The sequence below is a fragment of the Chenopodium album genome, chromosome 11 (assembly GCF_948465745.1).
Source record: "Chenopodium album chromosome 11, dcCheAlbu1.1, whole genome shotgun sequence".
Classification (NCBI taxonomy): Eukaryota; Viridiplantae; Streptophyta; class Magnoliopsida; order Caryophyllales; family Amaranthaceae; genus Chenopodium; species Chenopodium album.
The window spans coordinates 52146133-52164577 of record NC_137844.1 but is presented as its reverse complement, the minus strand read 5'-3'; the positions used below and the strand labels follow the sequence as shown (position 1 = coordinate 52164577).

At 33.9% G+C, this 18445-nt stretch overlaps 2 protein-coding genes across 2 annotated transcripts; one reads left to right on the top strand and one right to left on the bottom strand.

Annotated features, from left to right (window-relative positions):
- The first annotated feature begins 1808 nt into the window (after positions 1-1808).
- LOC145567724 (mitogen-activated protein kinase kinase kinase YODA-like) lies at positions 1809-10523 on the top strand. Its single transcript, XM_081627088.1, has 12 exons — positions 1809-1873; positions 3233-3969; positions 4105-4788; positions 5060-5147; positions 5381-5443; positions 5668-5828; positions 5939-6014; positions 6282-6341; positions 6427-6534; positions 6758-6997; positions 7816-7907; positions 9728-10523. The coding sequence occupies exons 2-12, from the start codon at positions 3416-3418 to the stop codon at positions 10029-10031; spliced, it is 2430 nt and encodes an 809-aa protein (XP_081483214.1). The 5' UTR covers positions 1809-1873; positions 3233-3415; the 3' UTR covers positions 10032-10523.
- Positions 10524-10532: 9 nt separating this feature from the next.
- On the bottom strand, positions 10533-13964 carry LOC145567725 (short-chain dehydrogenase TIC 32, chloroplastic-like). Its single transcript, XM_081627089.1, has 8 exons — positions 13805-13964; positions 12524-12755; positions 12231-12310; positions 11867-12020; positions 11629-11707; positions 11452-11536; positions 10940-10986; positions 10533-10835 (listed from the first exon to the last, which is right to left on the bottom strand). The coding sequence occupies exons 1-8, from the start codon at positions 13917-13919 to the stop codon at positions 10674-10676; spliced, it is 954 nt and encodes a 317-aa protein (XP_081483215.1). The 5' UTR covers positions 13920-13964; the 3' UTR covers positions 10533-10673.
- Between the last annotated feature and the right edge of the window lie 4481 nt (positions 13965-18445).

Here is an 18445-nt window from a genome sequence, read left to right as displayed (position 1 = left end):
TAAAGTGTATAACTACTTCCAAAAGCAATCTTTTGCTGTTAACAAGGTGAATCTTATAATCATATAAAATAATTTCTTTTACCTTTCGAATTACTTATATAGATCCTTGAATATTATTTTGTGGTCGCCATTCCGAAAGAGCTAGTTCATTCGCCCTTGGAATCACAACATGTCTTACTAGAAGAAATTCTTCCGATTAGGGAGCCATAATGTGAAGAAGAATTTGGTTCCTTGATCTGGTCCTAAATAATAAAGAAGTTGTATTCACCAAAATATCCGGGTTGCATGATCATCACACAACTAATGCATGAGGTGACCTCAATAACTAAAAGGTGGGAAAGAAGCTAGTTGATCTTGACTCTCGAGGACATAAAAGAAAATTTTTGTCATTATATAAATTTAGGAGAAGATTAAACTCTATTCACTTCTACTTAAACAAATAATATTAGGTATAAGTTAGTTTCATTAAAATAAATTTCAATCAGTTCAAAAACCTATAGAGAATTAGTAAAAATTAAAGTTCAATTTTATATCAAGGGAAGAGACACATGAATACATGACCTAATAGTCTTAATTTCATTAAATCTAATGAAAGACTTAAATCCTTAGAAAAAGAGCAAAAATCCTACCATACAAGTTGACATTTCGTGGTGTAACCTCACTTGCAAAGAATTCAATTGAAAATTTACAAACATACGTCCTCCATTCTTTTAATATTGCACCATTTGCCTTTTATAAAAGCTTCACAAATATTGCATCATTTTCCTATGTTCACACTGCAAATATCCAACATTCCTTATTTTACTCTTATTATTTAGTCTATGTTTACATTATATGGACACTTTTGTATTTTTACCTTGCCTTCTCTTACCTTTTCCCAATGCCAAAATTATGGTGTAATAATAAAAAAAACGGAGGAAGTAAATTTCAAAGTTCTCTATTTGTATTTGGTGACTAAGGACTTGTTCTCTTCGACTTAATTTCAGTTTAGTTTAGTTCAGTTTCTAATTTCCTTCTCTCATAAACAATTCATTTCAGCTCATTCTAATTCAGTTCAGTTCAGCTCCAATCAGTTCACTTAAATTGTTTTCAGTAAATCAGAACAGACCCTAAAAAAAGTTCGTATGTATGGTAACTTAATACAAAATATGTAGATATAATTATAGGAAAATGCTATACATAGCCCTTAGGGCTACATTTAAGCATTAAATACACACTAAAAATCGTGCATAGTTAGGAAATCATAAAAAATAATCACTTATACTGATTTACGCGTGATTTTGTCATAAATTCCTAATTTTATACTCCGTATAATTTTCAACAGTTTATTTAATTCTTATGCATAGCCCTTAATACTACATATAGCATTATCTATAATTATATAATTAGCTTAACCAATTACAGCCGAACATTACTTAATACAAGTATTAATATTTAATATACTACGTAATCCGTGGTAAGAAAAGGTCACATTAACTTAATAGGAGCAAGTATACACTAAGTACTCCGTAATCCGTAGTAGTATGAAAAAGTCACAATTAACGTGATTCAGCCGAATAATTTAAACATTTAAACAATACTTTAATTTCACAAGCTTCTTGTAACTTTTAAGCTTATAACTTAAAACATGATTATTGATTAATCAGACAAATTAATGCTTTTATGTGTGACTCACTTCACTTTCTTCTACCGTTGGTTAATATCACCTGACGTCACATAATCCTCCAATGAACGTAGTAGATGATGTCAAAATTCTCCTTTTATTTCAATTTATTTTTATTTTTATAATTGTCGTATTTCTTGGGTCAGGGTCTTTCTTCTTCTCAAATCAAAAAACCACACTCAAATTTTCTCTCTCCTCTACAATCACCAGGTAACTTGTTCTTCACTGTTTATCAAATGTTATAACTTCTATAAATTGGGTAATTTAATTGGATTTCTGGGTTTTCAATTTATATTAAAAATGTTGGATTTTTAAAGTGTTTTGATCGAGTTGATGTTTGACATGTGAATAAAATATAAATTCATGGGTTATTTGATTTACTTTGATGTTTATTTGACTTGGGAATTAATTCGATTATTAAGGTTTATATGATGATTGTTTTTGTTTTCTGACTTAGTCTGCTTATTAATTTCAAGGGTTAATTATGTTGGAATTCGTCAATGTTGTGCTTACTTATTTTGCTTAATTAAGTTGGTGTAATATTTTTTATATATAAATGTAATGTTTGTTTAAGAATGTAAATTGGGTAATTTAAGGATGCTGAGATAAAGATGTGATTTTGATAACAGGTTCATTTTTAGGCTTTAATGCTTTATTCATTTCACAAACTAGTTAAGGTAAGTGTTAAATGTTATGTTTTTTTTTGTGTGTTCCCGGAATCCGGGGTTAGGTGTACTCGGGAACATAATAGACATGCTAGTGTGCGTGTTAGGAAATACCGAATTAGTGTGTATAAGCATGATAATTTTTACCTTTGTAATTTAGGTTACATAAATTTTAGTTTGATCATAAAATCAGCCACTTAAGAGTTTGATTCAGTATCAATTCACTGAAATTGGTAATTATTTAATTAAGTTAAAATTTCCTTCCTTTGAGGGATTTTTGGAGTATTTAGTCTAATCTTGTACATAGGTGTTTGTTGTTGTTGTTGTTGTCGAAATTAAGATTAATTTTGCTTTGTGTGAAAATTTATAGAATGTTTGTGAAAGTAAATATTGAGGATTCCCGGGGATTAGTTTTAATGGTGTGTCAAAGGTCTCACAAGCAGATTGAGAAGAGTATTTTTTACTGTTTCGAAATCTGAAGTGTTGAGTTTGTTAAAAAGTGCATGGGAGTGAAAGCCTTTTGCTATGATTTGACAGTCTGAAATTCTGAATATTTCTACAATACATGAGAGTGACGAATAAGGGAGGTTTTTTAATTAATGGTGTTAATCTTCTAGTATTAAAGCTCCGAAGTTGCTTTGTTTGTAGACCTTTATACTTTAGTTTCAACGTTATGTGTGTGTTTGTGTTGATATGAGGATAAACATGTCGATTCAGTTGCCTTTCTTGGCCAATGATTCGATTGACAGTTGTTTTGTTCACGAAGTTTATATTATGCCATCATCATACTAAGCAATTCTGTATAGGATCTATTGAATCTGCCTTAACGTCCCCCCTTCTGCTGTCTTACTGTAATGTGACAGTATGTATGTTTGTCGTATTAATATCTAAATCTTCTGAACAGATTCTTTGCAAATCATGCTGGAAGTCTGGAAATCATCGGGCATTTGAAGTTGCATTTTTGCTAGAGTGGCATCTGTCTTCTCTTCAATAGATCCATTTTTTCACATTTAAGTCACAGCTATCTCTCTTCAGGGAGTGTACTTAAGTCAAGTAGCACATTGCTGGTGTATATTTGCACATAGATATGTCTATGTGGTGGGGCAATTCGTCATCCAAAAAGGTTCAACGAAAGACAAACAGAGGAAGTTTTATCGATTTAATACAAAGGAAATTAAACATTCGTTCGGAAGAGAAGAAAATTGGTGGTGTAGTAGGATCAGGAAAGGATTATATAGATGATTGCTCAGAAAAGAGATCACCCCACTTAGATTCTGCATTATCCTCATTGCAAGTTTCGCCTTGCCATTGCTTGTATGAGCAACCTCATGCTCAACCTCTTCCTCTTCCTGTACAGCATTCTTCAGGGGTAGGAGTAGGACATCCTCTTTCTGGACATATCCCATCGAGCTTGGAGTTAAATGGATGCTCTCACACTTTGCCAAATTCTGATCTTCTCTCTGGACATGAACATAACCGTGAACAGTCCTTTGCTGTGGATGCTTGGGGAGATTCTGTTACTGCCTCCATCTCTAGTAATAGCTCAGTTGATACAAATGATCAGCCTGATTCCCAGTTCTTGAGCCCACAGGCTTCCGATTATGGAAGTGGAAATGCAACAGCTATCAGCAGCCCTTCCAGGTAGGCTATATCTTACCAACGTTTTCTTTTTCATCATGTATATGATGCCAAATGGATAGTTTAAATCTTTTAATGATGCCTATTGCTTGTCTTTTTGTTTTTTGATAGAATTCTTATTTTTAACTATGTATGAAGGCACATGGATCATTCCTCTATCATTGCTCGAAGAATCTTGAAGGATCAATTAAAGCAAGTTAACCTGCCAATCAGTGATCATATTCCTTTGAAATCTACCAAAAAAGGATCATTTGGTGCCCAAGTGACCAAACTGCAGATTGCTCCTCGTGCTGGTTTCTTCAGTGCTCCAGACAGCTACACTTCAAGTCCTTCACGAAGCCCAGTAAAGGCTTGTACTCATGAACAAGTTATCAGATCCAGTTCTGGTGTAGGAACACCATGCTCAGATATGAATTTGGTTGGACCTGAACATTGCTGCAATTTGGGTTCTGAAAAAATTTCAGGACTTAATCCTGTCTCAGATCAGTTTTTCTTTGGGCGTACACCAGAGTATTCTCCAATACCAAGCCCTATAATGATTAGTCCTAGTCGAGGTTCTTACATACAAAACGGCGTTGTGAGTCCATTACATCCTATGGATAGGTTTGGTGAAGGAAAGCCTGAGAGTCACAAGCTACCACTACCACCTGCAACAGCCTGCAGCTCTTGTCCATTTTCATCTTCACATGTAGGAGTAAATACTCCTACTAATCCAAGAATCCATGTTCGACCAGCAGTGTCAACAAGCCCTGTTTCACAATGGAAAAAAGGACGGCTTATAGGAAGTGGCACATTCGGTCAAGTCTATTTGGGCTTTAACAGGTTTGTCTGTTTGTTAACTGAAGTTGCCATGTTTTGCATCATTAGTTAATATGGTTGGTAGTGGAAGTTTCTTCAATATAGCAACTTTATGTTGAATTCTTTGAATCTCTAACACTTTATTATCTCATCTGTTTGTTACTCCTGCTTTACTTTGGGCTCTGGTCATACATGATCTGTTCAGTTATGTTTATTGATATAATCCTCATCGTAATTCTTGCTTAATATGACTTCTTGAATTGTTTTCATTGATTTACCATTTCCTGATTGTTAGTGAAACTGGCGAGATGTGTGCAATGAAGGAAGTTACTTTGTTCTCTGATGATTCCAAGTCAAAGGAAAGTGTACAGCAATTAAGACAAGTATGCCTTCACTCTTCACTATGTTATTTGTGTTAATAAATAATTAAATAAACATATAAAGAAAGCCTATGTCAATTGTCGAGATTTCACGGGTGAACAAAATAGTTTCTTCCCCCTTTATATGTATAATAAAAAAAAATACATTTATAACGGAATAGATGTTCCTTAGTACTTGTTTCATTTGATTTATATTTCCATTAAAGATATTGTTGTGCATGTTGATTATATTGCAGGAAATCACTCTGCTAAGCCACTTTAGACATCCAAATATTGTGCAGTATTTTGATTCTGATATGGTAAGGCATCCAACAAAAAAAAAAAAAATTGCTGGAATTGTTTCTGTTTGGTATATATTGCTAAGAACCTTGTTTGTGAGGGTATTAATGCTTATGGTTTATCTACGCTGCAAACTCAACTCTTTTGCTTTCCTTTTATCTCATCCTGCTGAGTTAAATAATTCTTTTTCTGATCTGGGATTATGTTCTATATTAACATTATACGAGGCTCCAATCTCCTGTAGGTTGATGACAAACTGTATATATACTTAGAATATGTCTCTGGTGGTTCTATATATAAAATTCTTCGGGAATATGGTGAGCTTGGCGAATCAGCTATCCGCAGCTATACACGCCAAATTTTGTCTGGACTTGCGTATTTGCACTCTAAAAACACTGCTCACAGGTTCACGTCGCAAAAAGTTTATTGCTTTCATCTGCTTTTACTTGCTTGGTTAGTATGTCATATTTAAACTAGCTACTTCTCATAGTCTGTTGATGGTATGTGCTGTGCAGAGACATTAAAGGAGCCAATATTCTTGTGGACCCAAGTGGGCAGGTTAAATTGGCAGATTTTGGCATGGCAAAACATGTAAGTAGATACTCCACTTCTCATTTCTGTAACTCCAGTGCTCAATGTGTATTCTTATCTGTTTTGTTACCCTTACATATGAAGCAAAATCTTAAAGTAGTTAACAATAAATTGTCTTGTTATCCTTTTATGATTTATGTCAAGATAGACTTGAAGAAAGAAGAATAGGTTAGTTTAGAATATCCTGGTTGGCGACCTGTTGTGATTGTATCCGTGTCTTCTGTACATAAATTGTTGATTTGAAAGACTTATCTGACAATATTGCAGATCACTGGGCAGTCATGTCCATTTTCATTCAAAGGAAGCCCATACTGGATGGCTCCTGAGGTTAGCACACTTGATATTTTGTTCTGGTTTTCAATTTGAGCTCTGACCAGGGTTTCCAGAATTCATCAATATTGCTTTACTTCAGGTAATTAGGAACTCGAATGGGTGCAACCTTGCTGTTGATATATGGAGTCTGGGATGTACTGTAATAGAGATGGCGACATCAAAACCTCCTTGGAGTCAATATGAAGGGGTGAGTGGCATGAGGTGTTAATTAATGACTGATGTTTGCATGTTTCGTCTCAGAACTATGATCTTGTTTGTACCACTTCCCATCGTAGCAATTTCAAATGATAGTTTGGAGGGTATAAAATCATTTCACTAATTGCGACAGTAGTACTTGTGCCTTGATCTCTCTCTGGATCCCCCCCGTCATTATATGAGTTTAATCATTCTTGTTTTGGTTTGTTCTGAAGGTTGCAGCTCTCTTCAAAATCGGGAACAGCAAAGAACTTCCTACAGTCCCCGATCATATCTCAATGGAAGGAAAGGACTTTATTCGGCGATGTTTGCAGCGAAACCCGAGAGATCGTCCTTCTGCTATCCAGCTGTTGGGGCATCCTTTCGTCAGAAATGTAACTTCACCTGTAAAAGGCTCAATAAGTTTAGATCCACTTGGGCCGCACTATACACCTTGTGATGCAGAAAAATATAAGGTATGAAATTTGTAGTGATGGAAATATATCACATGACAGCTCATTGCTAAAAACTACATAATTGTATGAAGGCTTCCTTTTGTCGCAATAGTGTGTAAATATGCATTGTTTATGGATGTCCAGTGTTGTTAATATGCTTCATGCACCATGTTCTGGTCTTTTGTCCTGCAAAGTTCATGAAACAGCTTGAAAGTACTGGATTTTTAATAAATGGTTAAATTTTAGTGGAGGGTAATGTGAATTTCTTAGGCATAATAGATTCCTTCCTTTGCTGGTAGATGAATGTAAGTCTTGCACATTTGCTTAACTATCCTGCTAGATTTCCAACTTTCTGTTTCTTGATATCCTTGCACGTAAATTGACCAATGTCTTGGAGTAAAACTTTAGTAATTTTTTAATAAAGACGGATATGTTTTGAAACTTTTCCCTAGGTAATGTGTTCTTTATTATATGTGATTTCTGCTCAACTTCCGTAAGTAGCATGCATACCTTCACTATGTCAACTTGGTTATATCACTGAGAATATCTATGTACATGGCTGAGAAATGGAAAAAGTTGCTATCCCTCTTTCTCTCTTTACGAATTGCATGTAATTTGGTTGGCAGGGTGGGGGGGGGGGGATGGTGGGGAGATTGGTTTACACTTCACAGGGCTATATACTTATATGAGAGGGCCTGAAGGAGAGAAACTAGTACAAATCATACTACATATATGCAATTAGCTTTGATTGTGATTTGGTTGATCAAAAGATTTTCTGCTACTATATATTTGTTGCCTGCAGAAGCTTCTATATGTGGTTAAATATTTGGTAATTACAGGGCATGAGTCACGCGAAAACAATTTCAAGCTCAGACTTGGAAGGAGTGGCTGTGCAGCTGTCCAGGGACATTACAAATGGATCTAGATCCAGGTTCTTTCTTCTCTCCTTGCGTTCTCTGCCTTCTGGTGATTAGAAAGTTGGCATTTATTTTATAACTGAACAGTGTGATTTGGATCACCTTAGCATCTTGATTATTATTAATGAATGCACTTGCTTATTAAGGAAATTTCACAAGTGTTGCACCATACCCATTATAGGAAAACAAATATGTATGTTTACACTGCAAATACCCAATATACCCTTACCTTTTAACACTTGTTTCTATAGTTTATAGTTTATACTTACAATCATATGAGCAATTTGCATTTTTTTTCCCCTTTCTCTTTTATTCCTGTTTCCCACTACAAAAGAAAATGTGCCCTCCCCTATGTTGCAATATTAAAAGAACAAAAGAAGTATATGAGAGTGGCTTTATTAACATGGACAAGAAAATAAGTGGCTTGTAATTCATATTCAAAATATTAACATGTCAGTCTCCTCTGTTCAGTGTGAGATGCGATTCTCTTCGTTCTAATTCATATTTTCTCTCCCCTTGATTGTGCTGTGATCTTGCCTTAATGCTCAAAATTCTTCATGCACATTACAACCATGGTTGGATTATATTAGGAGTTTGGATTGAATACACCTAGATTATTAAAATCCTTTATTGATGAAGTAACTAGACCAATTCAAGATGAGGTTCCATGGTGTATTGTTTTGGTGGATAAAACTAAAGATGGGGATAATGCCAAGTTGGAGTAGTGGAGGCTAATGTTGGAATCTAGAGGATTCAAGCTAAGTCGGAGTAAGACTGAATATTTGGTATGCCGCTTTGGTACTTATAGGGGGACAAGCAATGATGTGGTGAGTTTGGATGGAAAGGACTTGACCATGAGTGAATGTCTTAAATATCTTAGGTCGATCATTCAAAAAAATGGTGCCATTGATCAAGACGTGACCCACAAGATTAATGTCGGGGTGGCTTAAATGGAGAGCGGCCACGGCGTGTTATGTGACCGAAGTATCCCCGTACAGTTGAAGGGAGAATTCTACAGGACGACCATAAGATCAGTGGTACAAAATGTTGGGCTTCTAAAAAAGAGCATATTAAAAAGATGGAGGTTACGAAAATGCGCATGTTAAGATGGATGTGCGGGAACACTCCAAGAGATAAAATCAGAAATGAGGCTATTTGCTAGAAATTAGGTGTGGCAGGAATTGCAGACAAACTACGAGAAAGTCGTCTGCGATGGTTTGGGCATGTAAGACGGAGACCCAAGGGTGCACCGGTACGAAAAGTGGAAGAGTGGGGCCATGGAGGGGTTAAACAAGGGAGACGGGGACCGAAAATGACTTGGTTGGAAGGAGTTAGGAAGTATATGGATTTGCATGAGGATGAGGCATTGGATTGTAAGAGATGGAGGAGGAAGATTTTGGTCGATGGCTACACGGAATAATCAAATTTGGTCCATGTAGCCGACCCCACTTATGGGATTAAGGCTTTGATTGATTTCTAGACATTATAATATTGTCTTGTTTTATTGTATGTATCATTCATAAGATCAAAAATCACCAATGATAAAAAAGGTATTTCCTTTACTTGATCCTGCTTGTAATTTTTTTAATGGCCAATGAGTTAAATTGGTGTAACAAATACATATCCGTATTATAAACATAACCATGCAGTCCACTTAATTGGGGTGGTGAAGTGATGATGGGAAGGAGATAACTATTAAAATGAACATTATATTGAAATCACAATGAATGCCCAATTATGACTGCTTGAGATAAATTCAGTGACAATTGATTCTAAATGGAGTATATATTTTCTATAGATGCTGAAGTTCTTTTACTGTTGTGTTTCTATGCAGGAACACTCCGATGCCAAAGCATATATCATGTCCAGTTTCTCCTATTGGTAGTCCTCTTTTGCATCCAAAGTCATCACAGCCAATGTACAGAAGAATTTCTACCATATCCAGCCCTCAGACTGCTTCTGGCTCATCTACGCCTTGCAGGGCTTGCACCAGTGGCAATGTTGCTTTCCCAGTTAAGCATTTGGACCATTCTCTTCCTTATCGAAGGTCCCAAAAAAGTCTATATGCCAGTGGTAACCCCTTCTGCAAAACAAAGCTAGAAACTTTATCTGGTATTCCAGAGGTGAATTCATCGTGATCCAGGGGAAATTTGTAATTGACAGTCAGTATTGGCCAGTCATGTATCTCAGCAACTCATGATTGATCATCTCAAATGAACCTAGGCCCTGTTATTCTAATTGTCAAGTTCATGCTGTATTGTTTGACAAATTTTTGACAGTCTTGTATTGGGAGAAGGCTTGTTGTATTGCAGGGTGAATGATTTATGTACAGTTGGAGTAGTATTATAGATGTAAGTAGAAATTCTAGGGTTGGCCAAGCTTACAGAAGGAAGATCGGATTTTTTTGGGATTCACTTCGTGCAAGGAGCAACATAGTGGATAGCTAGATAATTTTCTTAGGCTAGTTTAGCGATTATAATTTGCTGTATGTACATATCAGTGAACAGCCCAAATTTTTAGGCTAGCTTATGACGCCTTGTATTATTTGATTAGGTTCAGTTGCATATCCTACTGAATATGCATATTGATGGAAAATCTCATTTATTTTTGCCAGAAATATTGCTGAATAATATCTCGTAAGCATTTGAAATCTATGGCAAAAGTCCCCATTCTATGATATAGTTACAGCTCATTCAACTTATAGAGAGTATCTTCAGTATGCTAGACGTCAAAACAGCTCATAGATATAAACTGCACCGCCAACTGAACTTAACTTGAAGCTAGGATTTTGTAAACTTCAAACTGAAGTCCCATAATTCTTTTGCCAGCACAGCATCTTTTGCCTGGGAAGTTGGCTGAGCTATGTTACTATCCATGAAATATTCACCGCTTACTCCTTGCACTTGTGGATGTAATGCCACATAACATGATGTCGCAGCACCCTGTCATATAAACCAAGACCACAGTTTAGAGATTGTTGTATAGATCTGAATTCTGAAGTATAAAACTCTGCAATATAGGGTCAATAAAGGGTCGGGAAGATTACTTGCTCAACATCTTTAAGCACAAATTTCCCTAGAGAGTGGATGAGTCCTGCATTAAAGCACAGTGAGCATATAGAATTGATTACAACCAAGCCACCAAGGAAATAATATATAGTTTATACAAACATCATCTCCTCAGAAATATGGTCTAGTATTGGAGAATGTTTCGACTTCATATTTAATAGATCAAAAATGACGAAGTATATGTTAGTATGAATACTCTTGAACTTCAACTGAAAATGATTAATTACTCCATTGCAAATTACTAGTAAATTTTCTTTTCATTGAAAGAAAAACCTTGATTTAATGTATGAAATATACATTGTTGTATTGGTATCAAAAATACTTTTGGAAGGACCATAATATTATTTCTAATAATCTCTACCTATGCTTTACACTATTTACAGAGTTTTAATTATCAGGCTTGGCTTATAATAGAATGAATGAGGAGATCTCAGTCACATGTTTTGCCAGGAGGTATAAGTCCAAATTGAGACTAAAGCTTTAAAATTACCATTGATAAAACTGCGGTGACGCAGAAGATTGGTTGTGATGGATCCAGGATGAAGTGAATTTGCAGTTATCTGAACCCCTTCCTCCTAAATTAATAGAGAAATGGGGTACAACAAATTGGTACTGGATAAATGATAAAGGCTTATGCATGAAATCATGAGCTGAATGGGCAAAGTACCTTTAGTTGTCTGGTAAGCTCATTTGCATGCAAAATGTTAGCAAGCTTTGACTGTCCATAAGCCTGCAAGTTGTTGTACCTGCATTTTTAGCAACAAAACGGTCATAAGCCCAGTATTTTGCACATATGATATAAACCTATGCTCAGCAGACCATTGACATACTGAAATAACATGAACGATCAAAATATTAGAGTTTACAGCAAAGATGAGTTCTCAAGTATAAGACGAGATTAGTACCCTGACTCATCGTTGATTTTGTCAAAGCGAATTCCTTCACTATAAGCAAACCGATGGGCTTCTGATGAAACAATGACAATCCTTCCTTCCCTGTTGCTTTCACGGGATGTCTTTTTCATGTCATCCAATAGCAGATTTGTCAAATGGAAATGACCTAGAATTTACATGATTATAGTCTGTAATCAATCAATTATCCTTGGCATCAAGTGGAAATATATCTTAACATTCTAAAGCAGTCAGGAACCACTCAAGGAAATAAGAGAAGAACCAAAAATAGATCTGAAACAGCGAATCTCATTGATGGCCTGAAAGTAGAGAGGAGGGAGAGGGATCAGAAAGCAATAAGACTATAAAGACTGTTCACCTAAATGATTGGTTGCAAACTGAATTTCTATGTTGTCTTTGGACAACTGAAATGGAGTAGCCATAATCCCTGCATTGTTTCTTCAAAAAATACGAGTTCGTTAAGCACTAATACTTCAAAAAATATAAGTTATAGCTGCACAAAAAAGCAATTGGACTACACATCTCCAATGTAAGTTATGTAAGCAAGTTCAAAGAAGTACATAGTAGTTTTGCAAGTTCTAGAAATTCAATCTTTTAACTTGGAAAAAGTCAAGTGCTCAGGTCAACATTTAATCAGTTCAGTATCCTCACATGAGAATATTGAGGGGCAAACCCGAGGACTTGAAATCAAATGCAAACTTCTCCACTGATGCTAATGAGCTAAGATCCAACTCCATAACATCAATTTTAGCAGCAGGAATTTCTTCCAGTATTTTCTCTTTGAGACTTTTGCCAGCTTCTACATTCCTCACAGCCATAACAACATGAACCCCACGCAAGGCAAGTGTACGTGCTGTTTCTACTCCAATACCGCTTGTTGCTCCTAAAATCATTGGTGTCATAAAATGAAATCATAGCAACATAGATAAGACCATGATTATTCAACCATATATATAATATGTTATACAAGTACTAAACCAGCAAAGTGCATACTAATTTATTCCTGACATTACACACTAAAGCATAATAGGATTATAGTAGCAGAACTATTTCACAGAAACATGGAAATATAACCTTTCACCCAACTCAAAATCAAGTGATGAAGGCAACTAACAAATGCTCGATCATGTTAGTAAGAACAATCTAGCAGATGACGGTCATTTAACACACCATCAAGAATCATGCATCAGTGACAACAAAATAAGCTTAAATTGAGCTCATAGTGTACATACGAGTTTGATAAGTTAGCCCAAATGTCATAGCACCGGTACTCCCATAATGATAGTTATATACAAGTACATTGCATAGAGATCAATTGAGTATGCTCAAGCTCAACACTAATACCCCTTGACACAATAATACCCCTAAACATACGGACTATGCTAAAATTATCGTAATTTATTCACGAGACTAACTAGACTAGAGTTAGAGGATTTAAAAATCCTAGTCCTATACTATGTATACAAATAAAGGAGTAACATTTCAACACAACTTTGTTGCTATGTTGTCAAATTATGTTACTCGTACTTTGCAAATTGGATATATCTCGTACAAGTGCACAGGTTCGTTCAAGTACTTCGTATTACAAAATATTGTTGATTTGGATTCTACCGCGCATCTATCTCTATCTCTAGTAAGTAAATTAGACACCGAATAAACCAAAATGTTTCTTAAACTACACCATAATCCATTACATATTTAAATTTTAAACCGAAAATAGGAACATACATAATTAAAATTGATCATATTAAATTCCAGAAACAAATCATAAATTAAAATTTACAGAAATATAGTACTCGTATGTCAAATCATATAGTACTCCATATTAATAAGTAATTACCCAAAAATATGAACTTTAGAACCATGAAATTTTATAGTTGCATTACATTCAACCAAAAAAGAAATCTTATATAAAAAAAAAAGACAGAATACCAGTAACAATAGCAGTGACGCCATTAGCATCAATTCCATGAGTAACTTCTTTAGCGGTGGAAGCAGCTGAAAACCCAGATGCTCCTTTTCTTGTAAATGGCCATATTTTCATCATCTTTTTTCGTTCCAGAAATTGCTAAACCCTGTTAGTAATTTTTAATTTTCTACAATTTCAAGGATTTCTCAGCTAATTGCTTTTTTCTTTCTTAATTAATTTATTTTTTCAAAAAAAAAAAAAAAAAAAAAAAAAGGTTTGTGGGTCATGGGCCTAAGGTCTACTATTGGGCCAATGTTGGTTCGGGTCATTAGCCCAATTCATTGATAGTTCTTAATGGGGTTTGAGCAAATTATAATATGCACCATGGTACATCTAGTTCTATGTGAACCACCAACAAAAGTATATTGTCTCTTCTCTTTTCTCCTCTACTTTCCTAATTTCTGATTTTTTTCTCTTTTATTTTCTCTCTCCTCTATTTTATTTTTCTCTCTCTTGAATTCATTCATTATCATTTTAATTAAATTCTTTCATCACCATTGTTGATCACCATAGATTGAATTCCTTCATTACTATTGATTAAATTCAAATTTTATTTTCTTCAACCTTCGATTTGAAGCTTTGTTAATGGATGGAGTTTTAACAATGAAGTAGTGAAGCTAAAAATGGCGTCGTCGTCGAGGAGAAGGTGGTTAAGACGACGGAGATGATTATTTTCCGATGAGATTTCATTATCTAAATCACCATGGCTAGGTTTGAGTTTCGAAATATGTAGCTTTCATATTCTTTTGATTTTTTTTAGTGATAATTGTGTATTTTGTTATGAACAGTTCTGTATTTGATTATATTTTAGTATTTTGAACAATTTAAGTTAAAAATATGAGCGTATGATACGTTTCCTTTGAATACATATGTTTACCGACATGTGTTTTTTGGAATTATGAACATCTTTATTATAATTCTAAACATGAGATACAATACTTATGAACTCTTTTTTTTGTTTTAGATCGTATTTTTAATTTTATTAAAAATTTTGGCATTCTGTACTTTATAATTTATATATCTAAACAATTGCCATTTTGAGCAGTGTCTTCAAGTGCAGAAGTTTTTGAAGAGTATTCAATGGTTTGTGGTTGGGGTTCAGAAGTTTTTGTAGGGGGTTCAGAGGTTTTTGTAGGGTGTTCAGTGGTTTGTGGTTAGAGTTCAGAAATTTTTTGTAGGGGATTTAGTGATTTTTGGTTGGGGTTTAGAAGTTTTTGTAAGGGGTTCGTTTTAAAACTCCCGGTAAGCGAGTAGTAGACTAGTCACAGAAGGTTTTTGTAGGGTATTCAATGGTTTGTGGTTGGGGTTCAGAAGTTTTGTAGAGGTTTTCATAAGGTGTTCAGTGGTTTGTGGTTGGGGTTTAAAAGTTTTTGTAGGGGTTTAGAGGTTTTTGTAGGATGTTCAGTGATTTGTGGTTGAGGTTCAGAAGTTTTGTAGGGGGTTCAGAGGTTTTTGTAGAGTGTTCAGTGGTTTGTGGTTGGGGTTCAGAAGTTTTTAACAATTGGTTTTTTCTTAGATACATCATCTAATTTCTTCTTTTTGGTGTTCTAACGTTGAATATTTGACTAATTGTACAGTTCAAAAAATTTAGGGTTCAATTTAGTATTCAATTCTAAAAATTAACAATTTAAGATCAATTATATAGTAGAACATAGTTTCAATTTTACAATTTGTTGAATTATATTAGCAAATTTAACATAAATGTAGGAAAATTAAAGAAGTTTAAGTGATGTTCATCTTTTTGAAGGTGTTTTCGTGTGTTTTTTGTCTTTTACCATGGTAGATTGCAGTTTTTAGAGAGAGAAAAATGATGAGAGGAAAGAGAAAATACAAAAGAATTAATTCAGGAAGGTTTTTAATTTATGAGAGGAGAGAGAAAATTTTTAAAATGAAATAAAAAATAGATATGACAGTTGGAGAGAGGAGAAACTATTATTTAAAAAAAATGAACTCCATGGGTTTCTTTCGTCTGGGCTTCTTCTGTTGGGCGCGAATTGGGCCAAGTGCACCTATTTCTAGGTGCACCATGGTGCACATAATACTATTTTTTTTTTTAAAAAAAATGAACTCCATGGGTTTTTTTCGTCTGGGCTTCTTCTGTTGGGTGTAAATTAGGCCAGGTGCACATAATACTAATTGTTTTGTTTGTAATAATAAGTAATACTCCCTCCGTTTTTAAATACTTGCTTTATTTCTCCATGCGCGGAGTTTTAGGAAATATTTGAACAAGTAATAAAATATGGAGATAATGGGGTAGTGAAAAGATTAAAAAATTGTAAAAAGCAAAAGTAGTTGAGAGAATTAGAGGAGAGAGAATTAGAGGAGAGAGAATATGAAATTAATAAAATATGATTTATATTGGGTCCACGGTCTACTAGGCAAGAGATTTGAATTAAATATTGTAAAAGTTTCCAAATAAGGAAATGAAACAAGTATTTAAAAACAGCCGAAAAAGAAAAGTGGAGCAACTCTTTAAAAATGGATGGAGTAACAATAAGTCAATAATAAGTATACATAAAGGTAAAATTAAAAAAAATAATAAAAAATCTTTCAACTATTTTTTTTTTTTTGAAACACATCAATTCATTAATAAAAGTCATCCGGCATCTACAAACGAAATCTACAGTAACAAATACATAAAATTGAATCAAATTAGGGTTTTCTTCATCAAAGCTACGATCGTTAAAAGAATCTTGCACTGTGATACATCTCTCGCACACATCACTGGAATATACAGCCTTTTCGGAGAAACGGTGTAACGATTTGTTGTAGCCGTAAGGATGATTTTCATCTGATTCGCTTGAACAGATTTGAAAACTTGACAACCGTTGCGATCCCGAACAAATCTTTACCAAAGAACTGACAATAGGGCAAAAGATGATTACCTTTTTTATAAACCCTAACACACAAACAAACCCTAAACATAAACAAACAACTAAACTAACAAAAACTAACGACTCTACCATAGGGAGACGGACTTATCTACACTTATTCGTGTAGATTTATTGAAACCTAAATTGCAAAACTAAAGAAAATTTAGGGAAAAGGGTCGGAAATAGTATAATTTCCGAAGAAATTAGACTATTTCCGGCCTAAACAGCCACGATTTTGGAGAAACCGTAGAAAAGAGGAGAAGAGAAGAGAAGAGAAGAGGAAAGGCGAAAGATACTACAATCTGTCAACTAATTGATTATACGTAGTAGACAAACATTTTAAAAAATCGGATGTATAACAAATTATTATATATTCGCTATAAAATTACCTTAAAATGATCAAAAGTTATCCTGTAGTAAATGAAAGTTACCAAGTATATATTAGTTACCTTGATATAAATAAAAGTTATTTATGTTTTATTGATAAAAGTTACCAAAAAAAATAAAAAAAAAAATCTGAAAATTACCCTAAATTTAATAAAGTTACTTCGACTGTATGTATACACAAGTTTTTGTTGATTATTAGACGATACGTATGAAGTAACACATTTTCCTATAGCAACGGCAACTATGGTATATAAGAAATTTGATGGTAAAAGTCGGATAGTCCAAATATTTTGGTAAGAAGTTGTTAAAAGTTGCTTGTATATTTTTGGTAAGAAGTAGTTGAAGTTGTTAATTTTTATTTTATTTTATTTATTTATTTATTTATTTTAAGTACGAAGTTGTTAAAGTATACATGGGTAAATTTGATTGAGGAATAATCTTCTGTATTTATTTTACTGAAACATTATAGGTTTTGTAATAAGTAATAACTATGAGGATAAGTATTGAAGCTCACATCACATTGTGTTGATTCATTGTGTTAGAGGTCATTACCTTAATGAGAAGAAAGGAAGATCCACAAAAATAGGTAAAGACTCTTCAAATAGAAGACAACCTTGGAATGAACCCTAAAAATCTAATCAAGGGCCTCACCATCCATCAAAATTATTGATCAGGACCGAAATAAATAATAATACTAAGTAGATAAAAAAAAAAAAGGGAGACAATGATTATATCGAATTATTATTATAATAATTATTATTATTATTATTGCTTTTGCTTTACATGACGTGCAAATCCAAATGATGAACTAAGTAGAGCTTTGAAGTAGTATGCATTTGTTTGAGTTACTCTTTTTGTTTCATAATAATCACAAAATTTTAACCGATATATATGTATAAAGGCTTGATCTAATAAAAGTATACATAAAGATTAGTCTAAAAATATATTACATGGCAATATATATATGTATGCATCACAATATATGTTTTTTACAAAATGATAAAAAATAGAGTCAAAGTAAATATGCATATAAATAGTGCAAAAGTCAAAGTGTTACGATTATTACAAAACGAATCGGATAGAGAGTAAACTATCCCTAATGTTGTACACTGTCAGTCTGCCCACTATAGCTAACAACGACAAATGAATTAAATTTTGCATTAAATGATAGAGATTCTAAAGTTCTAAGTGCGTTATTGAATTTCTCCAAATAAACACCAAAATTCATCAAAACAGCAAATTTTTCTTGGTTCTATAAACAATAATTTACTAGGGTTTTTTTTTTTTTTTTTTTTTTTTTTTTTTTTTTTTTTTTTTTTACAATATTAATTTACTGGTTGAAAG

Bases quoted from the DNA above. Each gene is read 5' to 3' on its own strand.
- LOC145567724 (XM_081627088.1), top strand. From the start codon at position 3,416: ATGTCTATGTGGTGGGGCAATTCGTCATCCAAAAAGGTTCAACGAAAG. The intron at 6,015-6,281 runs GTAAGTAGATAC...ACAATATTGCAG, and splicing joins ATTTTGGCATGGCAAAACAT to ATCACTGGGCAGTCATGTCC. The intron at 6,998-7,815 runs GTATGAAATTTG...TGGTAATTACAG, and splicing joins GTGATGCAGAAAAATATAAG to GGCATGAGTCACGCGAAAAC.
- LOC145567725 (XM_081627089.1), bottom strand. From the start codon at position 13,919: ATGATGAAAATATGGCCATTTACAAGAAAAGGAGCATCTGGGTTTTCA. The intron at 12,756-13,804 runs GTATTCTGTCTT...CAATGATTTTAG, and splicing joins CGTCACTGCTATTGTTACTG to GAGCAACAAGCGGTATTGGA. The intron at 10,836-10,939 runs GTAATCTTCCCG...TTTATATGACAG, and splicing joins TGCTTAAAGATGTTGAGCAA to GGTGCTGCGACATCATGTTA.